The sequence below is a fragment of the Erpetoichthys calabaricus genome, chromosome 8, assembly GCF_900747795.2.
Source record: "Erpetoichthys calabaricus chromosome 8, fErpCal1.3, whole genome shotgun sequence".
NCBI lineage: Eukaryota > Metazoa > Chordata > Cladistia > Polypteriformes > Polypteridae > Erpetoichthys > Erpetoichthys calabaricus.
The window spans coordinates 54,519,470-54,538,992 of NC_041401.2; the positions used below are offsets into that span (position 1 = coordinate 54,519,470).

The 19,523-nt window shown below is 37.0% G+C and overlaps 1 protein-coding gene across 1 annotated transcript in view; it reads right to left on the minus strand.

The window, feature by feature from the left end:
• Window positions 1-7,197: 7,197 nt before the first annotated feature.
• The window catches only part of orc4 (origin recognition complex, subunit 4), a 33,531-nt gene continuing 21,205 nt past the window's right edge, over window positions 7,198-19,523 (minus strand). The window contains exons 9-14 of the mRNA XM_028806526.2: window positions 19,250-19,423; window positions 18,678-18,764; window positions 15,276-15,384; window positions 13,634-13,729; window positions 12,033-12,100; window positions 7,198-7,473 (exon numbers count right to left, since the gene is read on the minus strand). Of these exons, the coding sequence (XP_028662359.1) occupies window positions 7,291-7,473; window positions 12,033-12,100; window positions 13,634-13,729; window positions 15,276-15,384; window positions 18,678-18,764; window positions 19,250-19,423 (717 nt within the window). The 3' untranslated portion in view covers window positions 7,198-7,290. The remainder of the gene's footprint in view (window positions 7,474-12,032; window positions 12,101-13,633; window positions 13,730-15,275; window positions 15,385-18,677; window positions 18,765-19,249; window positions 19,424-19,523) is intronic.

A 19,523-nucleotide genomic window follows, 5' to 3' on the forward strand; every position in this document is an offset into this window, starting at 1 on the left:
AGTTGATGCCATGATGGATGGTTTTTTGTTCTTTCATAAATCAGAAAATATTGGTGAAGGAGAAAACTTTACAGTACATCGTGAGATGACGGTCCTAAAAATCTAGGTGATTTCACATTCTCTGAAGTGCTCATATTTTACACTAAAACAGAATCCAGCACAACTGTTGGAATAATTTACAAATCTTAAGTAGCCACAGTCGATTTTCATGACATCATACTTTTACTAGTCATTAACTATGATTATATAGTGTTGATGGTTTTAATATTTACATAAATGTACAAACTGACATTTTAGCAAATGTTTTACACATCTAGCAAACTCTGAAATATTTGGTCCAACTCACTATCACAATCATACATTCCCTTTAATTACAACCCTAAATGAAACGACAATATCTCACTACTTAATTATGTTTGACTATATGGGCACAATAAATCTAGATTGCAAAACTAAATCAAATATATGTATACTGTGAGTAGCTCTTATTTCTAGAGAACAAAGTTGTCAAACAACAAAGCTAACAGGTCTTCTGAAATGCATGGCTTTTAAACGTTTTTCCTGGCCTTTTCGGAATTCTTTTCCATCATAATAGATGTTAACAGAAATGACTGTTTTGAACAGCTGCTAATATAATATTAGAGAATCTAGATTGTCATGTAAAATCCGTACAGACTAAGTGAACATCTGTAATGATAAATAAAAGCCAGATGTCAGGTGTTAAGGTCACCTCACACGCCAGCCTCCATTCAAGTCAGTCTACCTCTCGCCACGTGTTGCAGCGTTAGGCTAGCGATACCTGTTTGTTCAACAGACATTATCATCTACAGATTGTTAAGGAGTAATGTTTGACGTTTTTGAGGGAGAGATCAGAGCTCCATGTGTTTTAGAGGGTAGCTGCTCATTGCCAGAGCTTCTCTCCCCATGTGGGGGACGTTCTCCCATCACAGCTGAACACGCTCAAATACAGTGCCAGTGTTAGACGTTGCAGCGTACCTACCCTCCGCTTGGCCAGAATCACATTTTTTTTTTATTGATTTTTAAAGTTTGTCGCGTTTCACAACTACGGGGTTGGAACCGCGGGGGACAGCTAGTAAATAATATTATCAAGCATTTATTAGAATGTGCAATGATATGACAAACATATTAAACCTCAACAGTGAGGAGTATGATGTATAGACTCTCTATTTGTGTTCCTTCAAGAGGGAATGCTGCCTATTATTACTGAAGGAGCTTTTTTAGTTATTTGTTAGTTTATATGAGCTACCTGTTGTTACTTCTTAGGGTTAGAAATTAAAACTCAGTAGAAACACACAAGTGATTCACACCATGAATACAAAGAGCTAGAAATATCATGTCCTACAGCTCCTACCCTAATGGTAGACATAGAGGTGCATCTCAATAAATTAGGTTCATTTATTTCAGTAACTCGGTTGAAAAAGTGAAACTCGTATATTATACAGATTCATCACACACAGAGTCATATATTTCAAGTATTTATTTCTTTTCATTTTGCAGATTATGGCTTACAGGTAATGAAAACTCAAAATTCAGTATCTCATAAAATTAGAATATTACATAAAATCAATTAAAAAAAATTAACTTTAATACAGAAATGTTGGCCTACTAAAAATTATGTCCATGTTTGCACTCAATACTTGGTCGGGGCTCCTTTTGCCTGAATTACTGCATCAATGCAGCATGGCATGGAGGCGATCAGCCTGTGGCACTACTGAGGTGTTATGGAAGCCCAGTATGTTTGATAGCAGCCCTCGGCTTGTCTGCATTGTTGGGTCTGGTGTATCTCATCTTCCTCTTGACAACACCCCATAGATTCTGTATGAGGTTTAGGTCATGTGCGTTTGCTGGCCAATCAAGCACAGTGATACCATGGTCATTAAACCAGGTATTGGTACTTTTGGCAGTATGGGCAGGTGCCAAGTCCTGCTGGAAAATGAAATCAGCATCTCCATAAAGCTTGACAGTAGAGGGAAGCATGAAGTGCTCTAAAATTTCCTTGTAGGCGGCTGCGATGTCTTTGGACTTGATAAACACAGTGGACCAACACCAGTAGATGACATGGCTCCCCAAATCATCACAGACTGTGGAAACTTCACACTGGACCTCAAGCACCTTGGATTCTTCGCCTTTCCACTCTTCCTCCAGACTCTGGGACCTTGAGTTCCAAATGAAATGCAAAATTTACTTTCATCTGAAAAGAGGTCTTTGGACCATTGAGCAACAGTCCAGTCCATTTTCTCCTTAGCCCAGGTAAGACGCTGCTGATGTTGTCTCTGGTTCAGGAGTGGCCTGACACAAGGAATGCGATAGTTGTAGCCCATGTCCAGGATACGTCTGTGTGTGGTGGCTCGTGAAGCACCAACTCCAGACGCAGTGCACTCCTTGTGAATCCTCCCCAAATTCTTGAATGGGCTGTGCTTCACAATCCTCTGAAGGCTGCGGTTATCCCTGTTCCTTGTGCACCTTTTTCTGACACATTTTTTCCTTCCACTCAACTTTCCATTAATATGCTTGGATATAGCACTCTGTGAACAGCCAGCTTCTTTAGCAAGGACCTTTTGTGGCTTACTGAACCAGACTGAGAGACCATTTAAAGGCTCAGGACACCATTGCAGATGTTTTGTGTTAATTAACTGAGTGGAGTGTGACACCATGGGTCTACAATTCTACAATATTGAACTTTTCACAATATTCTAATTTTCTGAGATACTGAATTTTGGGTTTTCATCAACTATAACCCATACTGAGCAAAATGAAAAGAAAAAAACGCTTGAAATATATCACTCTGTGTGTAACGAATCTATATATTTCACTTTTTGAATTTAATTACTGAAATAAATTAACTTTTTGATGATATTCTAATTTATTGAGATGCACCTGTAATGGCAGGTGGCTTGGCACTGCTTTAAGACTAAGCAAATGGTCATATATGAAAAGAACAGGCTTTAAGGGACAACTTTTGGCCATGTTGATGGCTGGCGTATGAGTTGGTTTAGACTAAGAACCATTCTCTTAGAACTGTGTGCTGAGTTCTCCCTGCCATTAGAAAGACAAACTGCCCAAAATCAGACTCTACCAGTTCAACTCATCCACGTTTCAGCTTCATCAAGCACTCGTATTGCAATAAGGGCACCTAGTGAGAAAAAAATGTTGCTTTTGTTAACAGTAAGCAGTTACATTTTATTAATGAACAAATCATCAGTGATAACAAGATGAGACTGATGAACGTTGTGGTCAACCCGTGACTCATTTATTTTGAAGCAAAGCAACATAGTGGATGTAGGGTTGTTTCAGGGTAGCAACCTGGCGGGGCTTGAGGCACACTCACATACACACATTTACAAGATGAAATGTAAACTGCTTTGAAATGTGCACACAGCAGATTTTATAATTTTTTAAAAAAAATATTTTTATAGATTTTAATGTAAACGTAATTTTTTGAGTGTACATTTTCCTGTTAGACCTGCGTGGAGTTTGCATGTTCTCCCCATGTCTGCGTGGGTTTCCTCCAGGTGCTCCAGTTTCCTCCCACAGTCCAAAGACATGCAGGTTAGGTGCATTGGTGATCCTAAATTGTCCCCAGTGTGAGCGCCCTGCCCGGGATTTGTTCCAGTCTTGCGCCCTGTGTTGGCTGGCATTGGCTCCAGCAGACCCCTGTGACCCTGTAGGTAGGATATAGTGGGTTGGACAATGACTGACTGACATTTCTTGGAATATACATATTTTCACACTTGATTGCACACAAAGTTTTATAAATGAATGAGCTGAAAGTGTCAGTAAAGGTGCAGCGTCAAAAATCAGACACACTCATCTGCCCTGTGGAATGGCAAACTAACGGCCTTGAGGAAAGACGTCATGATCCACCTTTTTAGTAGTGACTCGGAATTAGGGATTTATTTTCCCACATTCATTGTTAACTGACACAAGCTTCATATATATATATATATATATATATATATATATATATATATATATGAATGAAGTATATACATTATAAATGGTCATGGTCTTCCACCTAATTGCCTTTTATTTTGCATTCAGAGAAAATTGTTAGTTTGCTATTTACAAGTATAAGAAAATTAGGAAATGTGCATTTTCTACCATTCAATTTTCACTTGTGTTTACTACGTTCTTTAAAATTCAACTTTGATTTCTTAATTGGATCCAAATACTAACTATTATTAACGAGCAGTGCTGACTTAAGACACTGGCTAATTAGCAGAGGTGATTGTGACATTCAAACAGTTATGACTGACTCGCTGATCAGTGACACTAGCTGAAATAAAAACCTGCGGCTATATAGGTACCCCTGGCCTGAACTTGAGAACCAGGGAAGTATAATAAATAAATAAAAAAAAAAGGAAGCATACTCTGGGAAAGTGAAATTAGCCTAAGGAGCTGTATAGCAATTCAGTACCATATGCAAAATGTCATTTTGAAGCAATAAGAGGCGAGTGCAAGGTCAGTAGTGGAATACAACTAACAGTAACATGTTTTATTTAACATTTTAAAAAAGGAAGTGGCATAGACATCTGTAACTATAGTGTAACACATTCATGAGATGTGCAGACTTCCTCTTGGGCAGTGGAAGGGGAGGCCTCTCACACTGCTCAAGAGGAAGTCTGCACATGTTATACAGACACACGTTCAGGTTATTTTGTTTGGGAGAAATAAAAACACTACAGACTTGGATTCTGACTCATCACACAATGCACAAGCAGCAGAAGATGAAGAGTCAGATGAAAAGTTAATGAACAAGGCTAAGCAAACAGAAATGAAGTCCAACTGGTTGGATGACTTTTTTGGAGAGAACTCTACATCTACAGTATACAAGAGTGAGCAGTGGCTTAATGCCACTGCCCCACAACCCCTGCAGATCATGTTCACATCGTGCCTGTCAGAGTCTGTACCTGAGCGAGTTTTCTTCCTACATGCCAAAGATTTTCCAGTTAGTTTTGTTGGGGAGAGGGTTTGGTTTGTTCTGTTGCGCTCAATCATGAATTGGCATTTCCTCCTGGGTTGATTCCACCTTGTGACCAGTGATACTGTGAAAGGCTTGGCTCAGTAATGAACAGACGGACATTCATTCTTCTGTTGTTCCACACACACAGCAGAATTTAAACACCACAATACTAGGAACAAACTCTGACTGAATTACAATCTTTTAAAAAAAAAAAAAAAAAAAAAAATCTTAATATAAAAGGATACATATCTGTCTGACTGTCTAGTTGCCATGTCTTTGTTATTCCAAAAGATGGGACATCATAAACATCAACATTGCTTTTATGAATCCCATACCAAATGGCATATAACAGAGACACTGGAACTATATGATGCACTACAAACGTTAACACTGAGGTCCACGTTGATCACTTAGATTTCAATCCATTGTAGCACGGCTAGTACTTCAAGATGGAAACATTTCTGATTACAGTCCTTATACAAATTGCTTTAAAGCAAGACTGAAAAATTTCTCTTGCAAATCTGACAGTTTATTGCCCCTCCATCTTCAGAGTTAGATTGTATACAGATTTTAAAGAAAGTTGCCATTTTTTGCAAAATATAAATATTTCTACAATGTGTACAGTCAAACCTATTACCTATTATGTAACCTTTTTGTTTTTTTAATAACTTCCTATCAATTGTTTTTAACTGTGAATGACAAATATATATACAGTATATAAAAAGTCAATGTGTGTATGTAAGTATGTTCCAGCATCACTTCTGAACGGCTGGAGCGATTTTCATGAAACTTGGTACACGTTTCTCTTTGGTCAACTAAAAATACAGTAGGGTAAAATCAGCCCAAACCCACCCCCTTCTGGGTAGGGTGGGGGGTCATCTTGCAGTCTTGTATGCATGTTATCATCCAGTTGACACTCGGAGCAACCACCAGAGGGCAAACTGGAGGTGACTGCCAGCATTCTTTGTTTGAGCACCACCGTGTCCCTGTTGCTTTTAATAATAACAATACTACATTTTATTTATTTGTAGGCGCCTTTCTAAACACTCAAGGACACCGAACAATAGACAAAACACAGAATATAACCAATAAGTAAAATACAAAAGTTAAAATCAGACAGAGCAATTGTAATCAAAGAGAAAAAGCAGTCTTAAACAAATGAGTTTTAAGTTTAGATTTGAAAAGTGAAAATGATTCAATATTTCTAAGCTCAGGTGGTAGTGAGTTCCAAAGCTGGTAAGATGGATGAAGGGGACAGTCAAGTGGATGGAGGAAGAGGATCTAAGGGTACGGGAGGGAATGGCAACATGGAAGAGGTCAGACACACATGGAGGGGCGAGGTTGTGGATAGCCTTAAAAGTTAGTAGGAGAATTTTGAATTGAATTCGGAACTGAACTGGAAGCCAATGAAGCTGCTGCAAAACGGGAGTGATATGGTGAACAGAGGGGGTTCTAGCAATGATGCGGGCAGCTGAGTTCTGGACCAGTTGAAGCTTATAAAGAGATTTGTGAGAAAGACCAAAGAAAAGGGAATTCCAATAATCCAGACGAGAAGTGACAAGGCTATGAACAAGGATAGCAGTGGTGTGGGGAGTGAGTAAGGGGCGAATACGATTAATGTTACGCAAGTGGAAATATGCAGACGGGAGATGTTATTGATGTGGGACTAGAGTTGGCCGGTCCTGAGCGTCAACTGTATGATAACATACATGCAAGACAAACACATTAATGAGTCTTTATTGTTTGTTAATTTATTTTTAAAGTTGTTTTTTTATTATATTTTTCTCAAACAATTAAAAAAAAACAAAAAACTTTATTTTCCTCCCAGGCAACGCTGGGTATTTCTGCTAGTATTCAATAAGCCCACTCAATAGTAAAACAAGCACAAGATCTAAAGAGAATAAATAATGTACATGCTACTAATATGCATGTTTTTAAGTGTCTGGAAAAGGTTTCAAATATTCCAAGTCATTAAATCCATAAAATAACTAAGTACCCAAAGTTTTTTTTTTTTTTTTTTTAATTGTAAGTAAAATGAAACATCTACAAAAGTGTTTCTTGATAAAATGTCATTTGCAAAAACACCCAATTACAATTCTGTAATCAGACAAACCAAATTCATAACATTACTGATGCAAACTGGGCTTAGAAACCAAGCTTTACCATTTGTTTTTTGTAGCTGCAAAATGTAAGACATTTTAGTCAAAACTACATATATCTGAATATTTTTAATGCGATGACATTATCATTAAACTTGTATACATGCACCACTGTGGTGTGTTCTTCATACATACACATAGTGAGTGCTATGCAAAGGCAGATGCAGCCCACTGCTTGACATCGGTTGGACACTGAGGATATCTCTGCAAGGCTTCCATAATCTGACTGTTGTCTAGCAGCAGTTTAACAAGCTGATATTCTTTCTGTATTCGTACTGAAGGTCCATCCATTGGCTTCACCAGTTCCAGCTGGTGCAGATGCTCAAAAGCCTTTAAAATACAAAAAGTAGTTTTTGAGAACATGTTAAACTACACATAAGGAAAGTTATCTTTTATTATCTAATCATTACTAAGTTATTACAATGCTGCTTGGCTTGTGCACAGGAACTATCCCAGCTTACTATGATACAGCAGAACACAAAAGAACAGCCAACTCATCTGAGGTAAGAGCCAGCTGACCACAGCAATGGAGGCATTTTACCCAAATTATTTTGTCGGGGTTTTTCAGTGGCAAAGATCTTTTTTGTTACATTATCTGTGTGTGTAGTGTATGAGAGCTGCCGTGCACCGAGTGAAGCATGCTAATAATCACAAAGTCATGCTGCCATCAGTGACTAACACTCTCAGCTTTTAGTTGTTTTCAAACAAAAAAGCACCAAAAGATCAGCAACTGTTGAGCAATGGTTATATTTAAAAAGAAATGTGGTCTTTTGCAGCAGAAGGCAATTCTTTTATTTTTAACCTATTTTCTCTAATGTCACATCACATGTACTAATGCAATCAGAAAAACAAAACCGTGAATGAGAAAACTACCAGGAGGAAGCATTCCTGATCCAAGGAAAAGCAATTAGGAAAGTTATGTGACAAACTGACAAATGCTATTGGATGGTGAGAATGTTAGTTGCAGAAAAAGAAAACAGAATACAAATCTCTTTAAAACTAAAGAAAGGCTAAGTGTGCATAACACTAATGAAGGTTTCAAATAATTTTGGTCAATAGTTTCACATTCCAAAAACCAAAAACAACTTTGCTACAGTGAGCGAGCTAGGGTCTTTTTCAGGCAGCCATCTGGACAAATACATGATGCACAACCAGTTTCACCAAGTCATTGGCATTACATACAGTCATGTGAAGGAGTAAAACCCCAAGAATTTTGTTTTCTTTTTGTGGATATACTGTATCTTAATTTAAATAGAATCTATAGATAAGGGTGAGATAATATAACAAACAATGCCACATGTACATTTTGCAATCAATAAGTACACCCCTTCATTTATCACTACCTCAAAAACCTAAAATTAGAATCTGGGACACCAGATCAGGAAATGATTAGATCATCATTAGAGAGGTTCTCAGAGGATGTGGCCTTTAAACCGTAGACATATGTTTGGGTCGCTCTTTGTCATGGAAGTGTACGTTATCACCATGCCTTGATCAAAAGAGCTCTCGGAGGCCTTCACAAAGAACATTATGGATGGATGCCTGTAAGTCTGAGAACACATTTACAAAAAAAAATAAAATCCCACAACTGGAGGTCAACCATTCCATTATTCAGAATGTTATCTACAGATGAAGATTTCAAATAACTGCCAACTTGTCCAGACTGGGCTGCCCCAGTGAGCTCAGACAAAGAGCAGAACACAAGATTCTGAAAGAAGTCTCAGAGAACCCCAGAATTTCAGCACAGGACCTGCTGTACAGGTAGCTCTTGACACTGTTGATGTCAAAGTGCATGAGTATTTAAAATAAAAAAGGCTGCATAAATTATACCTACATGCGAGGTGTGTCAGGAAGAAAAACTTCCCGTTGAAGAACATCAGGGGTAAAACTAAAGTTTGTCAATGAACACCCAGGCAAACCTGGACTTCTGGAACATTGTTCTCCAGACAGACAAAGCAAGAGTTTTTTGGTCACAGTACCAGAAGACATGTTGGGTGAAAGCCAAAGCCAGCATTTGACCAGAACCCGATGTCAACTGTAAAATATTGTGGTAGAAATGTTATGCTTTGGGGCTAATTTGCTGCATCAGAGTCTCAGCAGTTTATCATTATAGAATCCACTATGAATTCTTTCTTCATTGTGCCAGAGGGTGCTTGATTATAATACAAGACCATCTGTTAGAACATTTAAGCTTGCAAGTGGACCTTACAAAAAGAAAATGTCATTAAACAGAGCAGGAAATCCACCAAGGAATGGCTGAAAACAATTAAATGGTGAGTTCTGGGATGGCCATGTCTACGGATGGATCTGAAAACCCATTGAGAGTGGGGGTGATTTGAAATGAGTATGCAAGATATCCATCACACACCATGCAGCTGAAAGAATTCTGCGTGGAGGAGTGGGAAACAATGTTCTCTCTGTCCATGTCAGGGACTGCTAGACACTTTTAGGAAACGTCTGCTTGAGGGGGCAATTCCAGTTATTTCGGCCAAAGATGGGCTTACTTTTTCCAAATGGAAATGGCATATCTGTTTATTTTGCAGTGAATATATAATTGCAATGTGAAATTTTCTTTGTTTTTATCCCCTAATTGCATCACCTTTCTCTAAATACTAGTTGTGTTACCCGGATTTACATGGGAAAGCTCATAAGACAATGGGCCTTAGTTATAGTGCTGTGGATTAACTGGACATATTAAGACTAATCAAGTATTTTTCTTAGTGGTTAAGGTTAAGGTGTGGGGGTGTAAAAGGGCAGGGAATCAATAAGGTGGGATTTGGAGGATGTTGGTCATAAAGTCTCTTTTGTTATTTAGGTGTCCTTCTTTGTAAGCCTGCATATGCTGGGTTCATGCCCTAATGGATATAATGAGGTTATTAGAAATAAACTTGATCAAAAAAAGGGCTTAAAAGTCAAGACTGAGGTAAAGAATTTAGGGGTAACTATTGACTCTGACCTGAATTTTAAATCACAAATTAATCAGATTACTAGGACAGCAGTTTTTCACTTAAGAAATATAGCAAAAGTTAGACCTCTTATAACATTGAAAGATGCTGAGAAATTAGTTCACGCTTTTGTTTTCAGTCGGCTAGATAACTGTAACGCACTCCTCTCAGGACTACCAAAAAAAGACATCAATCGATTGAAACTAGTGCAGAATGCAGCTGCTAGAATCTTAGTCCTCACAGGTGGCGCAGTGGTAGTGCTGCTGCTTTGCAGTAAGGAGACTGTGGAAGATTGTGGGTTCGCTTCCCAGTTCCTCCCTGTGTGGATAGCACTTTGAGTACTGAGAAAAGCGCTATATAAATGTAATGAATTATTATTATTATTAGCTAGGAAAAGAAAATCCAAGCACATCACCCCAGTTTTGATGTCACTACACTGGTTACCTGTGTCATTCAGAATTGACTTTAAAATACTGCTTATGGTTTACAAAGCCTTAAATAATCTCATTCCATTTTATATTTCAGAATGTCTTTCACCTTACACTCCAAATCGTAACCTTAGATCTTCAAATGAGTGTCTGCTTAGAATTCCAAGAGCTAAACTTAAAAGAAGTGGTGAGGCGGCCTTCTACTGTTATGTACCTAAAATTTGCAATAGCTGACCAATAGGAATTCGCCAGGCTAATACAGTGGAGCACTTTAAAGCACTGCTGAAAACACATTACTTTAACATGGCTTTTTCATAGCTTCATTTTAGCTTAATCCTGATATTCTGTATATTCCATTAATTATCATTATTATTCATGGTGGCTCCAAAATCCGTACTAACCCCAACTTTCTCTAATGCCTTTTTTCCAGTTTTCTGTGGTGGTGATCTGCGCCATCACCACCCGATCAAAGCACCATGATGTCCCTACATTGATGGATTAAAGGCCAGAAGACCACATGACCATCATCATCAAGTTCTTCCATGTGAACCCTGAATACAGTGAGGACTGATTGAGGTCATTTATGTTAGGTAGAATTCCTAGAGGGGGCTGGGTGGTCTCCCTGTAGATTTTTTTTTTTTTCTCCAGCCGTCTGGAGTTTTTTTTGTTTTTTCTGTCCTCCCTGGGCATCGGACCTTACTTTTATTCTATGTTAATTAATATTGCCTAATTTTATCTTTTTTCTCTTTGTTCATCCTGTAAAGCAGTTTGAGCTACATCATTTGTATGAAAATGTGCTATATAAATAAATGTTGTTGTTGTTGTAATGTCTGTTAATGGCATTTTCATTTTACTTTCAAAAAAAAAAAAAAAATGTCAGGGCTAATACCAAAATGCCAGAGACGCTAAAGTAATGTGTTGTCTGTCTCAGGGTCTTTAGTGTATTCACTAACACACAAGCTGGTAAAGGTGCTGCAGTTTTAAAGACTGTGCCAGTGGTCTGGCCAAGCGATTCCTGTTTCAGAAAGTGATCATATTGTTCATGCTGAAAAGAGTTGATTGATTATAAATTTTGATATCTTGTTTTGGTAAATAGCAGGTACAGTTTAAGAAATTAACTGTTCAAAGTTTTTAATACTTTGACTTGCTTATTACTTCAGCATTTGGCGATTACAGTTTTAAGAATGAATAACCATTTATGAAGTTCCTAATGCAAAAGGAATATAAGTTCCTAAGTACTGCAATGTTAAAAAAGGTAGATTGGATATCAAAGTACTAAGGTTTTAACAGTACAATTTTTTTCCAGTAGATGGCAGTGTAATATCACAGACTTTTATTAGCACCTTGTATATGCTACTTTTAAGGAAAACATACAGAAGAAAGGTTATCATTAAAATAAAATGCTAAAAAAGATTGACAGAATACAGCTATTTTAGGCAGATATTTTATCTGTGTGACACTTAAAGCATTTTACTTATCGTACTTCAGTCATAGAGAGAGAAAAAGAGATTCTTACCTTTATAACCACAGGTTTTTCATAGTTATACACTGAATGTGCTTTTCTCTGGACAAATTTCTGAAATTCTAACAAAAAATGTTTATGTCAGTGCTATATTACCAGTAGGATACAATGCATCACGGCACCAACTGAATCTTTTTGCTAGCAGCACTGATCTAGTGGTTTTGAGGAATTTGAAATAATTTGAGTAATGACAATTTGCTCCATCTTTAGTATTTGGGGGACATAATAGGCAATCAGACTATTTGCCCACATTTTGCATCTGATGTTATGTTTGGGATCATATTCATGTTTAAAGACCATCTACACCCAAGGAGCCAACCTCCTGCTGGATGCAACAGGCATTGGGGCTAAAATGTCCTGGTATTTTCTAGAATTCAGCCCCTTGGACCACTAGCAGAGTAAAACAGCTACTACATGGTGGCATGCATGGTCAAAACGTTAACTGTGGTCTCATCGAACACCAATAATGTTTGCCAAAGTTCAAGTGCTGCAGTTTGTGGGTTGCCCTCAATCAGGGCTGCTTTTGTGCACCAATAACAAAGAACTTGTTGACATTAAGGTGGCCTCTACAAATTCATTCTGAAAGTTGTGAACTCAGAATTTTGCAAAACCATGCAGTTTCTGAAACGGTGATCTTTGAATTCTCCTTTGCCTCTCTCATTATATTCGTAACTCTGAGAGGACAATAAGTTACACGTGTTCACGTCTTTGTAAATTTCCTAATATTCCAGAATTCTGAAACTTTATGACTGTGCTTAGTTGTACTTTCAACTGTTTTTGTATTTTTTGTATATATGAGTTACCTGATCTGTATAGGTCACCAACCTCTGTCTCTTCTGAGGTGAAAGCTCTTTTGGTTTTAACCAAAGATGAATGACCAAGAAATTGTATGTGTTTATGTAACCTTTGAACCCCAGGGAAACAGGAACTTGTGAAGGTCAGTAATACAGTTCCTGGTGAATGTGCACTTTTTAATTGATGTTGATTTCAAAACAAAACCAGCTTTGTTTTATTTGAGGAATTCTTCTGTAATTCCAATGATTTTGAAATTTTTGATTTGTGAAATACTATTACTTTTTAAATAACTTTTATTAGAGTAAATTTCCCAAATGTATGAGAACAGCATTTGGTTTATTATGTGTACATGGTCATTTTCACGAATAGTGCCAATAATTCTTGAGTTGACTATGCATCATGTGGCGTATGTGATAATTAATACATAATATAGAGTAAGAAGAGACAATGAGCCACAGTGGGGCTGCTGCACCACTGAATTTGTCAAAAAATGGTCCAAGTACATAACTGAGAATCACCGAGTTATAGCAATGATATAAGGGGAAGCATGTGCAATATTAGGTTTGAGCCATACACTTCAGTCTGACGTTTAGCTAAAACAAGGAAGTGAAGTACAGTATATTATATATATATATATGTTCATTGCATTCGTAGTCTGAGTCTCGACGACCCGAATTGTGTGGGTGGTCTGCCATTCAGCAAACATCCGCCACGTTGCCCTCTTTCAGTTGCGAGGAGCAGATCATGGAACGTTGCATAGTTTACTGTCAAATAATGCAAAGTGTGAATATATTGCTCACCATTATAGACCATCTGAAAATTGAAAGGTTCTCCATCATAAACATCATTTAAATGTTTCATGGCAATAATCAGACAAAGTTCCAACACAGAAAGACCTGAGTGAAATAAAGCAAAACAAATACAGTCACAATATAACTAGAACACAACTATCAGCATGCAAATGGCCTCTCCATAGGAGCAAATTGCTTCCCCTTCTGAGCTTGTTTAGACCCCTAACATCAAACGCATTTTACAGAATGTGTCATGTCACATGCTACTTTCACTATAAGAGTTTTCTTTAACTGATGCCTTGATCTCACTGGAAAAGTATCAAGACGAAATGGGCAGTTACACTGATTATGCCAGACTCCTCTTTATTATCCTGCTACTCACATGCTACAAGGTAAATATATGCTGTACTAATAAAACAAGTTTACTTACGTATAGTATATCTAAACAACTTAACTTTGCTACCGCTGAGTGTTAATTAAAAAGTTAATGGAACATATTACACTTAATATTTCTTTAGAGTGAAAGTGCAAATTAGCCAAAGTATCCTTGGCGTCGGTTCTGAAATAATGTCTTTTATTTGACAATTTTGGCACCATATTGTCCAACTCTATAAATGAATTGAATAGTGACTAAATTTGTATATTCTAAACTTGGAAGACTTGCATTATAAAGTCAAAAAAACTGAGTCATTAAGTCTCACAAGTAGAAACTTAAATACTTAGGAATTATTACTTTAATACATGACTTTTTTTTTATCATTGCAAGTTTTATCTGAACCAACTGAACAATTATACATTCACTGAGCAAATTATTAGGAACACTTACACCTGCTTATCCATGCAAATACTGTACCTAATCAGTGAATCATGTGGCAGCAGCAGAGTGCATAAAATCACCATGTGTATCCCGAAATGGCAATAAGTTACCCATCTTCTAACGCTTACTTCCAGCATGAATTAATGCACCATGTTACAAAGCAAAAGTCATCTCAAAATGAGTTCAGTGTTCTTCAGTGTCCTTTCCAGTCACTGGAGCTGAATCCAATAAAACACCTTTGGGAGTGTACAGCTCACAAATCTTCAGAAATAATATCAGGCAATCATATTAACATGGACCAGAATCTTGAAGGAACATTTCCAACATCTTGTAGAGTCCATGCCATAAAGAATAGAGGCGGTTTTGAGAGCAAAAGGAGGCCCTATGGAGTATTAGTAAAGTGTTCCTAATAGTTTGCTTAGTGAGTGTATATTTGAATTTGTAAGAATTTTATTCAATGTATTACATAATTACTTAATTCATGTTTATATAATATATTGTTTCAGTCCTGCAAAATAAAAATGTTCTTAAAATGTTTGATTTCTACCTCGGTTCATTGTGAAATTTCAAAAATGTTAAAGGAACAACAGAACAGATAACCAGCTGTTAATAACAAAAACTTATTCTTGTCTTCTACTCCTTTTAAAGCGTGTTTTTTTAAAGTTATGAAAAAAAAAAATCTATCTTTAATGACCAAAATTAAAAAGATGTGCAAGAACAAGGCAGAGTGCATAGATAGTGGCTCTTTAGGTACACGCTAATTAAAAAAAAAAAAAAAAAATATTAAGTTGTGTAATGATTTAAAAAAAAAAAAAAAAAAAACAATTTTCCTACCATGTAGAATATTTGCTTTGGAATCCATTGTGCAGAGGTGGCTAGCTTCTATCAAGTCTGCTGGCTTAATTGTTTTATTGGATACAGTCACTCGGCAAAGGACACGCATCTAATATTACAATTTCAAAAACATAAGAAATAACAACAACAGTATTATAGGACATTGGCTTTAGGTTTATTTATAGCCTTTTACAATTAATAATCCTAAATATATTATGCAAAATATCTTTCAAGAAAACCTACAGAAATTACATAAAACAATAAAGCATTTCTCAGGCAAATTGCCTATCTGTAAAGTAAGACATATTCTTTATCCTTTTAATAAGCAAATATTATGTATGTTTCTCACATTGAAAGTCAGTATATAAATTAGTAATAAGTTAGTTTTAAGCAAACAGAACATATGTGGAAAAATCCAAAACTGTTTCCCTTTGTTTAATTTGAAAATATATTAATTCACTGTGCAACTTGAATAGCCATTGTGACAGGCGGCCATGGCCATTACCTGGCCAGGATGCCAACGGAATGGAAGGACCAGGGGAGAGAGCGTCACTGAAGCATTACCTCCCCTGGGATGCTGGAGGGTAGCCCTCCTGGGTGGTTGTGGCACCACGGATTCCCGCAGGGCACTCTGGGAGTTGGGGTTTGGTACAGGCCTGTTGGGTTACTTAGGGGCTGCCAGAGGGAGCTGCAGAACTCTTATAGCGGATTTCCACCACACCTGGGAGTGATTCCAGGTAACGCTAATGAGCCACCTGCAGCATTCCCAGGAGATGAATAAAAGGAGCCGCCTTACTTCATTCGAGGAGCCAGAGTCGGCAGGAAGTGGATGAAGCTTACTAGAGAGGGAGTGGAGGCGGAACGACTGCACGAGAGAAGAAAAGGGCTGAGATTCGTATTGTGGTGCATGATTCTGTGCTGTGCTCTAGGGAACGAGAAAAGTGTCTCTCCTCTGTAAAATAAAGTGTGTTGCACTTGTGTCTCTGCCTGTCTGTGTTTGGTTAGGGCAGTTATATGCACACTGGTGGTTCAGACCATGAGTAAATCAATCTTAAAATGTTTCTTGTTTCACAAACTTTTTCCTTTTCGAAATATTTATTAAAAAAAAAAAATTATATATATATGTATATATATGGCCTTGGAAAGTTAACATGTTAATTTTACTGATTAATGTGGCCCATTTAACACATTAAAAAATATTGTTGCATACAGGGATGGCAACAAGGTAAATGCCTCAGGCAGAGCTTTGGTCAGGGCAGCATTTTCATGTACTTTTTTTTTTTAACATTACAAAACAATAAAAAAAAAAAGTGTACAGTAATCCCTCGCTATATCGCGCTTCGCCTTTCGCGGCTTCACTCCATCGCGGATTTTATATGTAAGCATATTTAAATATATATTGCGGATTTTTCGCTGCTTCGCGGGTTTCTGCGGACAATGGGTCTTTTAATTTCTGGTACATGCTTCCTCAGTTGGTTTGCCCAGTTGATTTCATACAAGGGACGCTATTGGCAGATGGCTGAGAAGCTACCCAGCTTACTTTTCTCTTTCTCTTGCGCTGACTTTCTCTGATCCTGACGTAGGGGGATTGAGCAGGGGGGCTCTTCGTACACCTAGACGATACGGACGCTCGTCTAAAAATGCTGAAAGATTATCTTCACGTTGCTATCTTTTGTGCAGCTGCTTCCTGAAACGACATGCTGCACGGTGCTTCGCATACTTAAAAAGCTCGAAGGGCTCGTATTGATTTTTGATTGAAAAACAAACTCTCTCTCTCTCTCTCTTTGTCTGCTCCTGGCGGAGGGGGTGTGGGCTGCCGCCTTCAACAGCTTTGTGCCGCGGTGCTTCGCATACTTAAAAGCCAAACAGCCCTATTGATTTGTTTGCTTTTTTCTCTATCTCTCTGACAGTCACTGCTCCTGACACGCACTCCTTTGAAGAGGAAGATATGTTTGCATTCTTTTAATTGTGAGACGGAACTGTCATCTCTGTCTTGTCATGGAGCACAGTTTAAACTTTTGAAAAAGAGACAAATGTTTGTTTGCAGTGTTTGAATAACGTTCCAGTCTCTCTACAACCTCCTGTGTTTCTGCGCAAATCTGTGACCCAAGCATGACAATATAAAAATAACCATATAAACATATGGTTTCTACTTCGCGGATTTTCTTATTTCGCGGGTGGCTCTGGAACGCAACCCCCCGCGATGGAGGAGGGATTACTGTACATCTAAAGAATTACATACACATCCAATACCATATTTATATACTACCTTTAAAAATTTTATGATATGAAACTATCATTTAAAGGTTTGAAATTTCATATTACATTGTTCACGATATGCCACATTATCAATACGTAGCACTGGTGTTCATGTTCTCATTTTGTACATACTGACATAGGTGCAGGGGAAGGGGGCTATGTCAGTCCTGGTGCAGTGTTTCAAGTTTCTGTAAGAAGACAGAATCAATGTCAAATAACAAGAAGTTCTAAATAAGTTATCTTTGAGTGCGACTAAAACAAAATAAGTCTCTAGTACTTAAGTATTTAACTCGGTCTGCCAGATAGTTTAAAGTGCAGATTGCCCTACTATAATGACAAAATTCTATGAAAAGTAGTAAAATGATAATCCCTACCCATAATTCCAGTTTGTAGTATCTTCACTAACTTATGCAAACCACGCAACATAACCATCCAAGTAATGCATGGTGTCAGTTTTTAAGTGAGGTAGCAGTTACGGAGATCTATTTTAGTTTGCCAGGAGCAAAGGTGTTGATAGAGCAGTGTTTTCTAACCATTTTTCTGCTGTGTCATGTTTTTGTAACCCAAAAAAACATAAGGCACAACACGACTCTATCAACCAATTAAAGCATTTATTCTCTTAAATGCGTTAAACTGTCTGAAGGGGCGAGAGTGAAGTGCAGAATTATATTTCATTAGAACAAAGACGTCATGAAAATGTCTAAAGCAGCCACTGAAAAGCACCAGAAAAAAAAAATTCTTCAAGTGGTCCAGTAGCTTCAGCAAAACCCTAAATCCAGATGCATCTTCAACAAAATGGAGAAAGGAGGAATATATTTATTAAAAAGAATACTTTTTTAAACGTTTTGCCCATTTCAACTGCTGTGTATATCACAATGATTTCTGGCATGTTTCAATGTTTCAAAAAAATTCAGGTAGTAATACAAAAAAGAACGATTGTTCAAGTGGAGAAGGAAAAATTTTCTGAAGCCACTGGCTATTTCAAGGTATGCTAGTAAACTGTTTTTAGTAAGCTTGTAAATAAGCTTATATTCAAACTAGCATGTTTACCAATTAAAAGTAAGGCTTTACAGCCACCTATTTAAGAATCGGGCAATTACTGAAAACAAATCAAATGGATTTCTATCAAAAAAAATATCTTACCAACAACAGATGAAGTGAACGAAAGTCTTTACTTAAGAAAAAATGCTTTTTCAGAATTTCTTCGACAGATGCATCTCTGCTTAAAAACTACAAATAGGAAAAAAAACAACTGATTACAGGAAGTAACAAAAATGTAGAAATAAATTAAATCAGTTTAATTATATAGATGAAGACAATGGAAATAAGAAATAAAAACATTATACACACACAAAGGAAAAAGTCAAATGCATATATATGTATTGGTAAAGCCAAAACATAGTATGCTACAAATGAACACTAACCCTTATGGGTGTACATTAAGATATACAACTGTGTTCATGAGATTTAATAGCACAGGGAATCCTCCACACCACAATTTTAAGTTAAACTAGTTGAAAGGTGACTAATTAAGAATCGAGATATATTTTCAATATACCATGGAAATACTCTGGAATTAAAATATATATCTTGAAAAAGTATAGCAACGGTTAGAATAAGCACAGGAATATAAGCACTGTAATTACTCTACTTCAATAAATATAAAGTAATTAATTAAAAATAATAAAAAAAAAGTTTAAAGAACATACAATTACCCTTATATTTTGATTCCATTCTTCAGCAAAACTCTTATCTGGAAAATCTTCAGGTAACAATAACTGTTGCTGAAACATTATTACATACTGCTTAAAGTCACATGAGGTTAGTAAATGAATTTGTCTGTGTGAAAATCTGGACTTTACTCGCTTTTCCAGCAACTCCAGTACATCCTAAGGTAAATAAAAGAAGACAATATTCATTACCAATATCATTACCTTATGATAAAGAAAACAATTAATTAAAATAATGACTAAAATTACATTCTGTAGT